The 18338-nt window shown below is 32.3% G+C and overlaps 1 protein-coding gene across 1 annotated transcript; it reads right to left on the reverse strand.

Moving 5' to 3' along the window:
- Positions 1-13888: 13888 nt before the first annotated feature.
- On the reverse strand, positions 13889-16387 carry LOC135138276 (uncharacterized). The gene is made up of 2 exons (XM_064068218.1): positions 16157-16387; positions 13889-16101 (listed from the first exon to the last, which is right to left on the reverse strand). The coding sequence occupies exons 1-2, from the start codon at positions 16277-16279 to the stop codon at positions 15073-15075; spliced, it is 1152 nt and encodes a 383-aa protein (XP_063924288.1). The 5' UTR covers positions 16280-16387; the 3' UTR covers positions 13889-15072.
- Positions 16388-18338: the final 1951 nt, after the last annotated feature.

The raw sequence follows: 18338 nt of genomic DNA on the forward strand, positions 1-18338 counted from the left end.
TACCAAAGTACGTAGACAGAGAAAGCGCGAAAGAAAAAAAATAATTGCGAGATTTAGGTGTGGAAATGAAGAGAGAAATAATAAGTTTTGGGTAAGCGAAGGTGAGAGAATGTGTAGGATGTGTGGAGAAGGGCGAGAGACGATAGAGCACATGCGGCATGACTGTGAGGAGAGCAAAGAAAGAGAGGAGAGTGTGACAGAGATATTGAATGAAGACGGAAGAGGGGTGGAATGGATGAAAGAAATGGAGAGGACAAGAGTAAGGCTGGGGCAAGGGGGGATGGGGTAAAGGAAATAAAAATTAGTTATTTAGTTTATAAAATGTATTTATTTGGTTTTTGTTAACTAGGGAAAAAAATTGTAGTGTCAAGAATCTTTTTAAGCCCGTAGGGTAAAAAATAAACACTTACTACTTACTACTACTGCACTCTACATCGACAGATGTTATTGGGGCATATTTAAGGGACGACAAAATTTGGGGATCTAAATTATTTTACCTCATCTGAAAACCGTCCATATAAAACTTTTGCTACTAAGGACTTAGTCCAGTTTTTTTGAGACTGTCTGAGCAATAGGATCTTGTGCTTTATTGATATATTTTTTTTTATTTTCTGTTAGCTGTAAGGATCCACTTTGGGGTACTTTTTGTTTTTCTAATTTTGTTAATGTTACCAATTAATTCGTAGTTGCTATTTATGAAACTTAAATTCTGATTTAATTTAGGACTATTTAAAATGTTTTTCAGTCTACGTGAACAGTGGTTTGGGGTTGCACAGAGTCGTCAAGAAGTAACGAGAGTATAGAGAAATGCCGAACCGAGAGACCGGCAATTACTCGATATTACACTGTAAAAATTTTTATGGAAACTTTTGTGAATGGAATGATAAACCACAAGTACAGACTCATCATATTTTGTATATTTTATATAGGATTTATACGGCAAAATTTTGAGCTGACGTCATCAATTTTTTGGAGGGGATAAGTAAATATATTTTGATCAAAAAATTATCATACTTATCGTAACTTTAAAACATCTGCAAAATTTCAAAGCATTCGGTTTTGCAGATTCAAAATTAAATTGCAAAATGTTGTTTCATAATTTTCATTTTTTTTTTCCAAAAATTGGATGTTTTGGGTTAAAGTTCAATTACGGAGTCATAAACTACATGTGTAGGACTATGCTATTTCATACAATTTAAAACCCATTTACTATCTGCAACTTTGAGGTGACGTCATCACATTATCGATGGGGATGATTAGACAAATTTTAGTTAGCGTTTTACCATCTACATGATATTCCTAATATAAATACAAAATTTGACAACAATCGGCCCAGTAGTTTCGGAAATTATCCATCTAATATAAATCCGAGACGGCAGACAGACAGACGGACAGGCAGACGGACAGGCAGACGGACAAACAGACGAACAGATAGACCATGTTGGTAATGTAGGTAATGTAACGTTATTATACCTTGCAGATGTTTTGAGAAAATTTTAACGGTACGACGCCTATAGGTTCTAGTATGTACGGCGATGATGACTCATCGGCCCGGCGGCGTCCGCTAACGAAGAGCGTTGAAGCGGAAGTCGCAATGGGCAACCCTTCATCGAGAGGAAGGTATAGGTTTAAATAGAAGCCACCTTCGGAAACGAGGATATTCAGTTGGTTCAGTGAAGACAGAGTCTAGCCAAGTTGGGCCGGAATTATTTTATACATAGTCGCTGTGTAATCAGTCGTGTAAACTCGAGTTATTAAGAAATAGATTGTTGAGTTTTACCTAGACCGATTTTATTCACCGATCAACGTAACAATATTTTTATATAAGTTTATATAGTTCATTAAAGTGACCTCATCAAATTGTTGGTGGGGATAATTAACAAAATTTTGGTTAGCAATTGGCCATCTACATGATATTTCGAATATACATACACAATGAACATGTATCAAGCTAATAACAAGAACTTCTCGAACAGTATGGGGTTTTCCTCGATCTGGTTTTTTCAAATATATTGTAAATACTTCAGTATCTTACTCGGTGGAACGGTGGATAATCTTAATAATTCAATTCATCATAATGGATACCAAATTAATCTTAATAATATCTTCGCATCGATCACTGCATACATTTAATTTACCAATATCTATATCACATTATTAATGAATTCATACCAATAAAAAGAATTAGAAGTTCTACTTTTCCTAAATGGTTTGCGTCTGAATTAAAAAACATATTTATAACAAAAGCTCATAAAAAATTCAAACAGGATCGTCAGTTTGAAGATTATAACAAAATATTGACTAAGCAGTGTTATAATAGCTATAAGCAAAATAAATAATGAAATACAATCCAATTCTTCAGCTTTTTGGAAATTTATTAATGGAAAAAAAAAGGATTTTAATCTACTAATTACTATGAAATCCAATGATGTAACAAGTAATAGTGCAGCTACTACTGTTAACTTGTTCGCTGATTTTTTTCATCTGTATACAGGATCTTAAAAGTTCCTTTAATTGTGGACCTGATGGCATACCAGCTTATTTCGTAAAACAATGTGTGTACTTATTAAATAAACCCATTCAATACATCTTCAGTTTATCTCTATCTCCGGGGGGTTTCCCTTCTTATTGGAAGAATAGTTATGTTATGTCCAAAGCATTCGACAGAGTGAATCACAATATCTTGATATGATTATAAACTGGAGAAAATTCATCTGGATAGCAGGTTGATTAGCTGGATCGGTAGTTTTGTCAGGGATCGCTTCAATATATGTATTAAATTCGGTTATTTTATATCCAAACAGATGCTTGTTGCTTTGGGTGTTCCACAAGGGTCACATTGTGGTCCTTTGTTATTTTTGTTTTTTATACATGATATTACCTAATCAAGTAGTACGGAAGTCTAATATACTTTTATTTGTGGACGACCTCAAAATATAGGTAGGTATAAAGACGTAAGGTCTTACGAAAACTGTGTACTTCTTCAAGAAGATATTGTATGGTGTGAGACTAATTTAACGGAGGTTAATACAAACAAGTGTTTCATTTATATCTTTTTCCAGAAATAAAAATACAATAGATTATTACTTATCAGTATTCGCTATTTGATCACAAAGTGTCACGAGTTTCGCAGATAAAGATCTTTGTGTGGTGGAATGAACTGTATACGTGCTACTTAATTAAGTAATTTTGAAACTCATCGCAGTAAATTTACACGAAATCAGGTGCAATATAGCGTTAAAGTGTAAGATAGTAGGTAGTAAGTAAATTTACACATATCTAATAAAGGAGTGAAATCACTTCTTTAATATGGGTACCTATGTATAACAACTTATTTTCTATATTAATAATATAGTATAATATATAATATATATATTATATCACTTGACTATGATCAATCATACGTTAAAAAATGAATATTATAGAGTAAACAAAGGTTTTTTTAAATATAGAAAAAAAATTATGTGAACAATAAAACATGATACGGTAAACTGCAATCACAACATCATTATTTTAAAAATAATTTCCACGGCTTACTTGACGACTTTTTCGATCATACGCTACACCCACATACGCTGTGTGTTTGTTTTAGACTTATTCACTTATTATTCAATAGTCATCCTTTAAAACAGCATAGTATAAAGAGGAATGATTATTATATATTATATGGATTAAATATCCTAAATATAATGAGGCAGGGACACCTATTTTGACGTATTGTAAATAACCAATCTGACATAAATGAAAACATCACGATTACCGATCCTGTTATAAGCTCAACCACGACCTTCTCTCAACGCGGTAACTATATCCATGTCACCTACGATACGGTTCTCCGGCTCTAGGTGGCGCTAGCGGTAACGTTTAAAATTTAAAAGCTTTTGATTGTTTCCAATACATAAAACATTTTAGGATAATAACGGAAATAATAATGACTAAATGTAAAACTAAAATATTTACTAATTTTTAATTCAATAATTTTAAATTAAAAAGAATAATAAAATAAAATTAAATTTGATTGAAGTAGCGAGATCTTGCTTTTAAGACTCCTCAATCTGTGCAACATTGCATTAAAAATCTCTGGATACGATATGATAAAAAAAACGTCGTGTAGTCAACCATGGAATTAATATTTTTAAAAGCGGTGGTGACACAACTGCTGTTTTTCATTCAAGTTGCCTGTCAATTTGTCTGACATTTGTATTTCCAGTGTACTAAAAAAGTGCTTGAAATAGTCTTTTTTCGCGTTCATGAAGATATAGAATACAAAATTTCCTAAGCTTGAAAAAATCCTGTTTTTGTTTTAAAGTGGACAAAAATGCGAAAAAGTAGTATAAAATACGCGTGTTATGACAATTAAGACATTTTAGACCACTTATCCCCTAGAAAACTCGTTTGATGATCGTTTTCTATTTTTGAGATTCATACTCCAAAATAACGTCTTATGAAACTCGTTTTTAATATACTGGGTGACTATTAACGATTGAAGCACATTTTTGTGTTGGCAATTCTGAATTATCGCCAGCCATATTAGCATATCAGTCATGAATCATTTGAACTGATTTTCCCACATTTTAAATTTGGTGCCACGATGTGGTGCTTAATTTAAAATATTCACTGTTGCCAACTTAAATTTGAGCGCAGACAAATATCACCGAGTTTACCAGATCCTGCTTATGCAAAAGGTACAAAATTTGAATCTGACATGAGATATGCGTTCACAAAACTTGAAATAATTGCCAACCTCACAAAAAAATCACAAACAATACTAGAGTCTCGCTACTATTTGGGATGTTTTAACGTTGAGGTGTGTCGAAGGATTTTAGGTCTTTATTTGGTAATTTTTGACCATTTTTTCAGGTATCAAATTTTTCAACAAAATTTCCATTGCTTCAATTTTTGGTGGTTCTGGGCGTCTTTTTGATGATTTTTTGTCATTTTTTACTCTAGAAGTAACATAGTGATATCTACCGCGTGATCAGAAATGACTGCGTCTGTTGACAATACTTTTTATGTGTGCGTTTATGTTGGTATAATGGAAGTAATTCAGTGACAGAAATGTTAATCGTGACATTCGATAAACTTAGGTTATGTTTTGGATACATTTTTCAAATTTAAAAATGTCACAATCTATCAATCTTGACAACTGACAACCGGAAATTATAGAAAACATCATGATACGTAGGAATTTCAACTAAAAATCTAGAAGTGGGAAAACATTAGTCGAAAAAACAACGAATTAGAGTAAGTTTTAGACTAGTTGTACAGGTGGCACAACTGAAAGATCACATCATTTTGTGAAAACAAGTGACAGATGGCACACCTATTGGTGTCAAAAATTGAACACGTGCATCAGAAGTTAGCAAATTCCATGTTCCCTCGTTCATCTTTTCGGCATTAGTAATTAAAGAGTAAGTTGATACTGATTTACGTGCGATTGAGGGCAGCAATACCACCCAGTGCTTGACAGGTAACACCAACTTTAATTAATTTCAAATTCAATTCAGCGGTATGTAAGGTTATGTCACAACATTTTTGAAATAACGGTTAACGTGTTATCGTTCTAATAAGTGAAGTTAGTTTGGGGACACATTTGACTTTCTTTAAATTTTTTGGAGGTGACGTCATTAATTTTTTAGAGGGAATTAATAAATGGTTTCTTAGGTAAATTGTAAAAACTGATCCAAACTTTAAAATAAACGTGCATACATCACCAATACTTCTCACTATTAGGGCATATTTTTTAATTAAACATTTAGTAATAATTTTTTGCTCTGATATAATTCACTTTCTGGGGGTGTTTATGTACATTCTAAGATAAATTGTGAAATTTGAAGTGAGAATTACTTGGCACAGGTTATCAGTTTTTGCGGGGAAACAGTAAGACAAATTTTTGAAAATATATTAAGGAAGTCTGGCAATTCATAGTGATTATTTTTGGAAAAGAACCTTGGAGGTGTCTTGCGTTTGATTTAAAAAAAATCGAAATATCTAATGGATCCGTAGAGTTTTTTTTTCATTTCTAAATCCATCCTTGAAGCCACTTGGATTTTATTTTTGGAAAAATTTTGAAACTTTCAGGGAGTTTGTTGGTTTTTAAGTATTTGAAGTCTTAGACTCCCCTAATATCTTTTTTTAAGTTGAAAGATTATTCGCAATTCCTTTAAAAAAAATTTGGAACCGTCTGTGAAAGCAGTGCCGCTTTATTTTTGAAAATATGTTAAGCAAGTTTGAGGGTAGGTAGTTTTTTTTTTGGAAAAAACCTTCGAGGTGTCTTGCGTTTGATTTTTTTTTAATTTAAAATATCTAGTGGGTTCCTAGAGTTTTTTTCATTTCTAAATCCATCTTCAAAGTCATTTGTTTTTTCTTTTTTTGAAAATATCGGGGACGTTGTTGTTTTTTCAAGTATTTGAAGTCATAGACTACCCTAATATCTCTTTTTTAATTTAAAAACGTATTCGCGATTCGTTTAAAAAATATATAGAACCGCCTGTGGGAGCAGTGCCGTTTTATTTTTGACAAATTTTTAGAAACATTTTAAGGAAGTTTTGAGAATTCGTAGTAACTTTATTTTTGGAAAAGATTCTTCGATGTCTTTTGTTTTCGATTTTTTTAAATATTTCAAAATATCTTGTGGTCCCTAGAGGTTTTTTTCATTTCTAAATCCATCTTTGACACTACTTGGGTTTTATTTTTGGAAAATTTTGAAAATTTCGGGGACTTTGTTGCTTTTTTAAGTATTTGAAGTCTTAAGAGTCCCCTAATATCTCTTTTTTAATTTAAACGATTATTTATTCGCGATTCCTTCAAAAATATATATTATGGAACCGTCTGTGAGAGGAGTGCCGTTTTATTTTTGAAAAATGTTTTAAAATATTTTAAGGAAGTTTGAGTATCCGTAGTGATTTTTTTTTTGGGGGGAAAGAACCTTCGAGGTGTCTTGCGTTTGATTTTTTAAAAAATTCAAAATATCTAGTGGATCCGTAGTTTTTTCTTTCATTTCTAAATCCATCTATGAAGCCACTTGGATTTTATTTTTGGAAAAATTTTAAGAACTTCCGGAATTTTTTTTAAATATTTGAAATCTTGGACTCCTGTAATGTCATTTTTTATGTTGAAAGATTATTCGCGATTCCTTTAAAAAAAAAAATGGAACCGTCTGTGAGAGCAGTGCCGTTTTATTTCTGATTTTTTTTTTAATCTCTTAAGGAAATTTGATTTGAAAAACTTCAAAATATCAAGTGGGTCCCTAGATTTTTTTTTCGTTTCTAATCCATCTTTGAAGCCACTTGTTTTTCATTTTAAAAGTTTCGGGGACTTTTGTTTTTTGTTTGAAGTCTTACACTCCCCTAATATCTCTTTTTTAATTTGAAAGATTATTCGCGATTCCCTTAAAATAAATATGAAACCGTTTGTGAGAGCAGTGTCGTTTTATTTTTGAAAAAAAATTTAAAATACAGTCGCGACCAGAAAATTTTGAACGTCAGTGTCATTCCTCTGCCACAAAATGTGAAACACCTTGTATTGTAACCCTATTTTTTAGTTTTGTCATTTTTGACGCTGAATCTTTGTTTTTTTTAATATATAGAGTTTTCTCTCAACAACAGGATTGTTAAACATGTTTTCAGTTTCTTGATGGGAAAAGAAAACTTCGTATATTTAGAAAGAAATGGACAAAATATATATAAAAAAAAATATATATCAAAGTGACAATAATGCATGGCCTACATCAAAATTTTCAAAATGACAGGAAAATGACGTCCACGATTTTCTGGCCGCGAATGTATTTTAAAGATGTTTGAGGGTCCGTCGTAATTGTTTTTTTTTTTTTTTTTTGGAAAAGAACCTTTGAGGTGAGTTTTTTTTTTTTTCATTTCTAAATCCATCTTTGAAGTCACTTGCGTTTTATTTTTAGAAAAATTTGAAAATTTCGGGAACTTATTTGCATTTTTAAGTATTTGAACTCTTAGACTCCTCTAATAACTCTCTTTTAATTTGAAAAATGATTCCCGATTCCTTAAAAAAATATATGGAAACGTTTGTAAGAGCAATGCCATTATATTTTTGAACAATTTTTAGAAATATTTTAAGAAAGTTTTGCGGATCCGTAGCGATTTTTTTTTTGAAAAAGAATCTTCGATATCTACTGTGTTTGATTTTTTTTTAATTTCAAAGTATCCAGTGGGTCCCTAAAGTTTTTGTTTTCGTTTCTAAATCCATCTTTGAAGCCACTTCGGTTTTATTTTTGAAACAATTTTGAAAATTTTGGGGACTGTTACTTTTTTAAATTTTTGAACTCTTAGATTCCCTTAATATATCTTTTTTTAATTTAAAAAATTATTCGCGATTCCTTAAAAAAAAATTATGGAACATCTTTGACAAATTTTTAGAAATATTTTGAGGAAGTTTTGAGGATCCGCAGAAGAAAAGAAAAAGAACCTTCGATATCTCTTGAGTTTGATTTTTTAAAAAATTTCAAAATATCTAGTAGGTCCCTAGTTTTTTTTTCACTAAATCCATCTTTGAAGCCACTTGGCCTTTATTTTTGAAAGAATTTTGAAAATTTCGGGGATTTTGTTGCTTTTTTAAATATTTGAACTCTTAGATTCCCCTAATATGTCTTTTTTTTAAGTTGAAAGATTATTCGCGATTCCTTTACAAAAAATATGGGACCGTTTGTGAGAACAACGCCGGTTTATTTTTGAAAAAATTTTTGAGAAAGTATTGAGGGTCAGTAGTAATTTTTTTTTCTAAGAACTTTCAATGTCTCTTTTTTTAAAAAGCTTCAAAATCTTTAGTGGATTCTTAGTGTTTTTTTTTTCAGTTGTGAAGCCATCTTTGAAACCACTTGGGTTTTATATTTGGAAAAATTTTGAAAATTACGGGGACTTCGTTGTTTGTTTAAGCATTTGAAGTTTTAGACTCCCCTAATATATCTTTTTTAATTTGAAAGATTATTCGCGATTCCTTTAAAAAAAAATATGGAACCGTCTGAGAGCGGTGCTGTTTTATTTTTGAAAAATTTTTGAAAATATTTTAGAGTTTTTTTCATTTCTAAATCCATCTTCGAAGTCACTTGGTTTTAATTTGAAAATATCGGGGACGTTGTTTTTTTAAGTATTTGAAGTCAGACTACCCTAATATCTCTTTTTTAATTTAAAAAACCACTTGGCTTTTATTTTTTAAAGAATTTTGAAAATTTCGGGGATTTTGTTGATTTTTTATGTATTTGAACTCTTACGTTCCCCTAATATCTCTTTTTTGAATTGAAAGATCAGTCGCGATTTCTTTACAAAAACTATGGAATCGTCTGTAACAGCAATACCGGTTTATTTTTGAAAACAATTTTGAAAAGGTATTGAGGGTCCATAGTAATTTTTTTAAAGAACTTTCAATGTCTCTTTTTTTAAAAAGCTTCAGAATCTTTAGTGGATTCCTAGTGTTTTTTTTTTTCAATTGTGAAGCCATCTTTGAAGCCACTTGGGTTTTATATTTGGAAAAATTTTGAAAATTTAGAGGACTTCGTTGTTTTTTCAAGTATTTGAAGTTTTAGACTTCCCTAATATATCTTTTTTAATTTGAAAGATTATTCGCGATTCCTTTAAAAAAAATATGGAACCGTCTGAGAGCAGTGCCAATTTACTTTTGAAAAAATTTTGAAAATATTTTAGGGACGTTTGAGAGTCCGTAGTGATTTTTTTGTGGACAAGAACCTTCCAGGTGTTTTGCGTTTGATTTTTTTTTTTTTAATTTTAAAATATCTAGTGGGTCCGCAGTTTTTTTTTTTTTGTTCATTTCCAAACCCATCTTCGAAGCCACTTGGAAAAATTTTTAAAATTTCGGGGACGTTATTTTTAAAACCCTTTGAAGTCATAAACTACCCTAATATCTCTTTTTTTAATTTAAAAAATTATTCGCGATTCCTTAAAAAAATATGGAACATTTTGACAAATTTTTAGAAATATTTTGAAGAAGTTTTGAGGATCCGCAGTGAACTTTTTGGAAAAGAACGTTCGATGTCTCTTGAGTTCGATTTTTTTTTTAATTTCAAAATATCTAGTAGGTCCCTAGTTTTTTTTTTCACTAAATCCACCTTTGAAGCGACTTGGCCTTTAATTTTGAAAGAATTTTGAAAATTTCGGGGATTTTGCTGCTTGTTTAAGTATTTGAACTCTTCGATTCCCGTAATATCTCTTTTTTAAATTGAAAGATTATTCGTGATTTCTTTACAAAAACTATGGAATCATCTGTGACAGCAACGCCGGTTTATTTTTGAAAAAATTTTTGAGAAAGTATTGAGGGTCCAAAATATTTTTTTCTTTTTTTTTAAAGAACTTTCAATGTATCTTTTTTTTAAAAAGCTCCAAAATCTTTAGTGGATTCCTAGTGTTTTTTTTTTTTTTTTCAATTATGAAGCCATCTTTGAAGCCACTTGGGTTTTATATTTGGAAAAATTTTGAAAATTTCGGAGACTTCGTTGTTTTTTAAGTATTTGAAATTTTAGATTCCCCTAATATATCTTTTTTAATTTGAAAGCTTATTCGCGATTCCTTTAAAAAAATATGGAACCGTCTGAGAGCAGTGCCGTTTTACTTTTGAAAATTTTTTGAAAATATTTTAAGGAAGTTTGAGAGTCCGTAGTGATTTTTTTGTGGACAAGAACCTTCCAGGTGTTTTGCGTTTGATTTGTTTAAACATTTTAAAATATTTAGTGGGTCCGCAGTTTTTTTTTTTTTTGTTCATTTCCAAACCCATCTTCGAAGCCACTTGGAAAAATTTTTAAAATTTCGGGGACGTTATTTTTAAAACCCTTTGAAGTCATAAACTACCCTAATATCTCTTTTTTTAATTTAAAAATTTATTCGCGATTCCTTAAAAAAATATGGAACAATTTGACAAATTTTTAGAAATATTTTGAGGAAGTTTTGAGGATCCGCAGTGACCTTTTTGGAAAAGAACGTTCGATGTCTCTTGAGTTTGATTTTTTTTTTAATTTCAAAATATCTAGTAGGTCCCTAGTTTTTTTTTTTCACTAAATCCACCTTTGAAATTACTTGACTTTTATTTTTGATATAATTTTGAAAAATGCGGGGATTTTGTTGTTTTTTTTAATTAATTGAACTCTTAGATTCCTCTTTACAAAAACTATGGAACCATCTGTGACAGCAATGCCGGTTTATTTTTGAAAAAATTTTTGAGAAAATATTGAGGGTCCGTAGTAATGTTTTTTTAAGGACTTTCAATGTCTTTTTTTGAAAAGCTCCAAAATCTTTAGTGGATTCCTAGTGTTTTTTTTTTTCAATTATGAAGCCATCTTTGAAGCCACTTGGGTTTTATATTTGGAAAAATTTTGAAAATTTCGGAGACTTCGTTGTTTTTTAAGTATTTGAAATTTTATATTCCCCTAATATATCTTTTTTAATTTGAAAGCTTATTCGCGATTCCTTTAAAAAAATATGGAACCGTCTGAGAGCGGTGGCGTTTTATTCTTGAAAAATTTTTGAAAATATTTTAAGGAAGTTTGAGAGTCCGTAGTGATTTTTTTGTGGACAAGAACCTTCCAGGTGTTTTGCGTTTGATTTGTTTAAAAATTTTAAAATATCTAGTGGGTCCGTAGTTTTTTTTTTAATTTCTAAATCCATCTTTGAAACTACTTGACTTTTATTTTTGAAAAAATTTTGAAAAATTCGGGGATATTGTTGTTTTTTTAAGTATTTGAACTCTTAGATTACTCTTTATAAAAACTATGGAACCGTCTGTGACAGCAATTCCGGTTTAGTTTTGAAAACACTTTTGAGAAAGTATTGAGGGCCCGTAGTAATTTTTTTTAATGAACTTTCAATGCCTCTTTTTTTTAAAAAGCTTCAAAATCTTTAGTGGATTCCTACTGTTTTTTTTTTTCAATTGTGAAACCATCTTTGAAGCCACTTGCGTTTTATATTTGGAAAAATTTTGAAAGTTTCGGGGACTTCGTTGTTTTTTTAGTTATTTGTGGTTTTAGACTCCCCTAATATGTCTTTTTTAATTGGAAAGATTATTATTCGCGATTCCTTTAAAAAAGATATGGAACCGTCTGAGAGCAGTGGCGTTTTATTTTTGAAAAATGTTTGAAAATATTTTAAGGAAGTTTGAGAGTCCGTAGTGATTTTTGGTGGACAAGAACCTTCCAGGTGTTTTACGTTTGATGTAAAAAAAAAATTAAAATATCTAGTGGTCTAGCTTTTTTTTTCATTTCTAAACCCATCTTTGAAGCCACTTGGGTTTTATTTTTGGAAAAATTTTGAAAATTTCGGGGAGTTTGTTATTTTTTAAGTATTTGAAGTCTCATTTGACTCTTCTAATATCTCTTTCTTAAGTTGAAAGATTATTCGCGATTCCTTAAAAAAAATGGAATCATCTGTGAGAGCAGTGCCGCTTTATTTTTGAAAATATTTTAAGGAAGTTTGAGGGTACGTAGTTTTTTTGTGTGGAAAAAACCCTCGAGGTGTCTTGCGTGTGATTTTTTAAACAATTTCAAAATATCTAGTGGGTCCCTAGAATGTTTTTCATTTCTAAATCTATCTTCGAAGTCACTTGATTTTTATTTGAAAATTTCGGGGACGTTGTTTTTTTAAGTATGTGTTGAAGTTTTAGACTCCCCTAATATATCTTTTTTAATTTGAAAGATTATTATTCGCGATTCCTTTAAAAAATATATGGAACCGTCTGAGAGCGGTGGCGTTTTATTCTTGAAAAATTTTTGAAAATATTTTAAGGAAGTTTGAGAGTCCGTAGGGATTTTTTTGTGGACAAGAACTTTCCAGGTGTTTTGCGTTTGATTTTTTTAAAAAATTTAAAATATCTAGTGGTCTACCTTTTTTTTTCATTTCTAAACCCGTCTTTGAAGCCACTTGGGTTTTATTTTTGGAAAAATTTTGAAAATTTCGGGGACTTTGTTGTTTTTTAAGTATTTGAAGTCTCATTAGACTCTTCTAATATCTCTTTCTTAAGTTGAAAGATTATTCGCGATTCCTTAAAAAAAATGGAACCATCTGTGAGAGCAGTGCGGTTTTATTTTTGAAAATATTTTAAGGAAGTTTGAGGGTACGTAATTTTTTTGTTTGGAAAAAAACCCTCGAGGTGTCTTGCCTGTGATTTATTAAAAAATTTCAAAATATCTGGTGGGTCCCTAGAGTTTTTTTCATTTCTAAATCCATCTTCGAAGTCACTTGGTTTTTATTTGAAAATTTCGGGGACGTTTTTGAAATCATACACTACCTTTTTTTTAATTTAAAAGATTATTCGGGATTTGTTTAAAAAATATATAGAACCGTTTGTGGGAGCAGTGCCGTTTTATTTTTGACAAATTTTTGGAAATATTTTAAGGAAGTTTTGAGAATCCGTATTAATTTTTTTTGGAAAAGATCCTTCGATGTCTCTTGTGTTTTCATTTTTTTTTTTAATTTTCAAAATATCTAGTAGATCCCTAGTTTTTTTTTCATTTCTAAATCCATCTTTGAAGCCACTTGGCTTTTATTTTTGGAAAAATTTTGAAAAATTTGGGGATTTTGTTGCTTTTTAAGTATTTGAATTCTTAGATTCCCCTAATATATCTTTTTTAAGTTGAGAAAGATTATTCGCGATTTCTGTACAAAAACTATGGAACCGTCTGTGAGAGCAATGCCGTTTTATTTTTGAAAAGAACTTTCCATGTATTTTTTTTTTAAGTTTTAAAATATTTAGTGGTTCCTAGTGTTTTTTTTTTATTGTGAAGCCATCTTTGAAGCCACTTGGGTTTTATTTTTGAAAAAATTTATTCGAATAATTACAAAATAATCGAGAATTCAAAAGAAGTGACATCTAACCTAACGCAATAACTATTTTTAAAGCTTGGGAAGAAAAAGCAGAATCTCATAAACACAATTTTTTATTTATTTAGCTGAAAGATAAAAGTCTCAAAGTTGTTAATTTTTGAAGAGAAACTATCCTTTATTATACAGAAAAATACCACACACTGGCAAGTGGAAGGGAGTTGAGCGAGCAACCTTCTGGAATGAACCAGCATAATTTTAAAGACTAAAAAATTAAAGCTTTCAAATGATAACAAAACATAATGGAAAAAGTTTAGGTATTAATATCGGAAAATTCTTGTACTTGGTAACTCTAGTAGTCGAAGTTTCATCGATTTAATTACATTTCTGGCCGTTTTCTCTGGACGACACCAGCGCCGCCCTCGTCACAAACACAAACTAGAAAAATCGTTCCCATCTATTTAACCCCTTGCTATTCTACGTTCGACCTCTACATTCAAACTCGGACACACTCAAAAGGATAGTTTATTTCTTGCTATCATAAAAATAAAAAAAATATATAAAAATTATATAAAACAAGTAACAATTGAAGTAAACAAGAGATGAAGTAAAAAGAGGGGTGAATAATATCAAAAATATAATTTACACAGCGGACACCAATGTTGAATAGAATTTCGATGCTTGGCAGATATTGCAATACTGATGTTTTTGATTACGATGCACTAACCTAGTTTACACTTACTCACACATCTATAAATTCGGATTAAAACGACGATGAGTCGGAATTCATCTCGTTGAAAAGGCTTAGTCTAACATTAGTCATAGAAACGCTAAAATCTTCATAACATGTCGAATGGAAACGCGGAGATGCGCAAGCCATAAATATAAACAAGAATTATGTACAATTGCACCGACCTCATTATTTTTACATCGTCGGCGGCTGAACACGTCCCCAGCAAATAGCAACATCACAATACAGTTTAGCCTTACCAATTTTTAATGTTCTAATAGTACGTACGGTGAAAGGTGGCGGTTTCACTTGTAACAAAAACGTCGCGAAACCGTTAACAATTTTTATGAGAATTTCTCCAAACCTGATAATTCGACTTAAGTCATGTCATCGAATTATCGCGCGATTGACCAATGGCAAAGAATTAATTCTTATATCATCACTAATGTAGTGGCGAGAATTAATTCTTGTGAGAAGCGGGCCTCAGTTTTTCCCCCAAGCAGTACCAACCTCCAGAGGGCGCCACGAAAGAAACGTCAAGCGAAGGCCAGCTCAAGAATGTATCTTCGAGACGTGAGCCTTGAGATAGCCCGGACTTTTAAAATACCGATTGCATTTCTCACACTGGAAACTTTTATACAGAAACTGCTGTTTTAACTTTGGATTAATATAAGGGTTTCCTCTAGTTCGACACCGGACACTGTGATGAGAAAACGCCCTCCGCTGCTGCCCCAAATTCCCCACTAACTTATCTAACATTTCTACGGAATTCTGGGGCTCCTCGTCGTACTCCAGCGGCTCCTGCTTGATTATCGGATTCTCCTCCACCTCGAAGTTCTCCTTCTTGCACTCCGTGTCGCTGTACGAAGTCTCTACATAATAATTGCACGAAAAGTTGGGCTCGCCGTCGTCGTAGTCGTACTCCGTCTTGATTTTGATGTCGGGCTCCACCACCACCTCCTCGCTCTTCACCTCGCCGTCCCCGGGCTCCGGAATATACGAGTCGAACATGTCGTCGTCGTCGTCGCTCTCCGACAAGTTGTCTTTATTCTCGATAATGTAGAGTATCGTGTTCCTGAATTCAGCAAAATTGTTGAGAAAAAAGGTGTTAGTGAAGTTCGTCAAGCGACTCAAAGGGGAGGCGTCGCTCATCAAACAATTGTTGTGATTACCGTCGTATTTATACCCGAAGTCGAAATTCTTGGTGAACTCGATGATGTTCCGCAGCCCGCCGCCCCTGTGCGCCTGCTTATACACCCGCCGCTTCCTCGGCGGCCCCTTTTCTTTCCGTATCGAGTGCTTCCTCGACAGCAGCAGCTTCTTCAACAGCGAGCACCTCTGCATCTTCGTGATGCGTTTCCGCTTGAACACATTTTTCCCCAAGGGGGTTATCGTGACCCTCAGTTCCGAGTTGACGAAATTGTCGGCGCTGATTTTGTTCGAGCTGCTGATCAGCTCCGTCAGGTACCCCTGGAGGATTTTCGTCGACTGTTTACACATATTGTGGAAGTCGTAGCTCTGCCGCAACTTCTTAACGCACTGTAAACAAATCTGTGTGGACAAACTTTCTCTGTTGATAACCTGGAAAAAAATCAATAGGTCACCAGAGGTGTCATAAAGCCTTGGACACAATTACCATTTTCGTGCACAGCTCGAGCTTCTCGCCAAATGTCACATAGTCAAAGTCGACGGTGTTTATGTCCACTAATTTTACGCCCGTTTTTATACAAATCCGACAGAATTTCGCCAAATAATACATTATTTATAATTTTTGTATAAATGTCAATCATGAGTATCATATGTCAAAATGTCACCTGTCAACCCGTTGCGCAGCATAACAAAACAAATGACAACTGTACAGCCAACCTGACGCGGCATCGCGCAGTCGAATGGGTTTGGCGGCGCCAGGTTGGCATTGGTGACAGGTCGATGACGTTTGCCCCCTTGTGTCAAAACAAAACCGTGTAAATCAAACGCGAACTGTTCAGCACAGACGGTAAGTTTCAATTGCAATCTGAGTCAAAAGTGACGTTTTTAAACTCTGCAGGTATCTCGAAATCCAGTGTCTAAGTACCGGTAGGTAGAGGTTAGAAGAAGACGTCGTCGACGGTGGCCCCCAGGTGCAATTCCACGGGAGCAGGTCGTGAGGAATTTAATAATTCTCCAGGAATCCAGGTAGTTGTTGGTAGGTTGTCACCGTTCTTTCAATTATTTTAATGCATTTTCACGTATTGTATTTTTCATTGTTACATTCAAGGTTGTAGGAATAAATATTTAATAAGGAAGCTTTCTCTTTTTGTTCTTTTTTGTCTAGTTGAATAGTAATGTTTTTGTTTTTGGGGTTATATTTCTCATTTCTCGTCCTAATTTTTGATGTTTATGACCCTAATTTTAAGCTGTCATCGGTGGTTGTTGCCTAAACTATTTTTAGATGTCGCCACCGAATTTAAAATGTATCACAAGCTTTTATTTGAAAATTTTCGAAATTGATTCGTGTACGCAATTTACTACAATTTACAATGTATATTTTGCTCAAATCGTGTTATCGTGAATCTATAAACGTGATGATTTCTTACAGATTTTATTTTATTACTCGGACAATTCGCATATTCTTTCTCAGAATATTTATAGTTTTGTAATGATTATGCAATAATGTAATAAATAACATAAAAAAAATAAATTTGGCGCGTTCAATATATGCAACACAGTCTATTAAATGGATAGATTAATTTCAGTTTCGCTGGAAATGACATCAATTTTCTTTTAACACAAAAGGGTATAATTTTTCAATTCATTAACTTGATGTAAATGAGTTTTGTAATCATGATATTTGGCCGTTTTTAAAGTTCTCCGTATAGAGGATCAGTGTCGGATTGTGGACATTTACAAAATGGAGGCCTGTGGTGTTGTTTGGGTATTATTATTACTATTATTATTTTCATTTTTCCTGGCGACATTGGCTTTTTGGGAAAATTATGTTGTTTTTGGAATTTTGATGGCGCTACCAAGAAAAACAAAGCTAGTAAAAAAATTGTGGAAGGTTATTTTGACAGAACTTTATTTGCTATGGTCCGAAAAATTCCGCTTTTTTAAAAAATTGTAAAATTAGATTCTGCGATGTTTGTTTTGTGGTAACTGTTAACCTCTACAAAGTTGCGTAATTAACATCGCCGCAACCCCTCCGTCATTAAGGGGCTCGCTAGACGAGGTATAAAATTTTTTTGGTTTTTTGTATGAAAAAATTATATTAATATAGATGTATCATACATCAAACTGCAGCTTTATTCATATTCTAGAGCGCAGAGACCAGTTCAATCAACTTAGAAAATATGGCTGAGATATATCGTAAAAAAAGCACCATTGTATGTTTTCTTTTCAAGTTTTTTAAGTCATAACCATCATGGAATAGCTTGAAAATTCGCACATGGATAAAACATCACTTTCTACAGGGCGCAGAGTCATTATATGTTTGTTAGTGGTACAATTTGTTTAAATAATAATGTGTTTATTAAAATCAAAATATACCACAAATTAATGAAAAATACGTCGAATAATTTTAACAGGAATACCAGAGGAAAATTAATGATCTATTGCTTAGCAGAGTTTTAAAAAAAAAACTAACAATTATTGAAAAAAATGGGTATCAATTCGAGAGAACTTGAGCCGTTAGTTCAGTACTTTGCCGATAGGAGCGCCACTAAAATTTACGGAAGCCACTTTCCAGATAAAACCCTTATCGCCTACTCTACCCTTAGATCATATAATAAATAGATACCAATACTCAAACTGAAAGCTGTGACTAGACATGAAGCTATCTG

Source organism: Zophobas morio, unplaced genomic scaffold (genome assembly GCF_036711695.1).
Source record: "Zophobas morio isolate AGI-343-1 ecotype UQ-CSIRO unplaced genomic scaffold, CSIRO_AGI_Zmor_V1 ptg000030l, whole genome shotgun sequence".
In the NCBI taxonomy this organism is placed as follows: Eukaryota; Metazoa; Arthropoda; class Insecta; order Coleoptera; family Tenebrionidae; genus Zophobas; species Zophobas morio.

Excerpts from the sequence above, each read along its gene's own strand:
- LOC135138276 (XM_064068218.1), bottom strand. The coding sequence starts at position 16,279 with ATGTATTATTTGGCGAAATTCTGTCGGATTTGTATAAAAACGGGCGTA. Across the intron at positions 16,102-16,156 it reads TCGAGCTGTGCACGAAAATG|GTTATCAACAGAGAAAGTTT; the intron begins GTAATTGTGTCC and ends ATTTTTTTCCAG.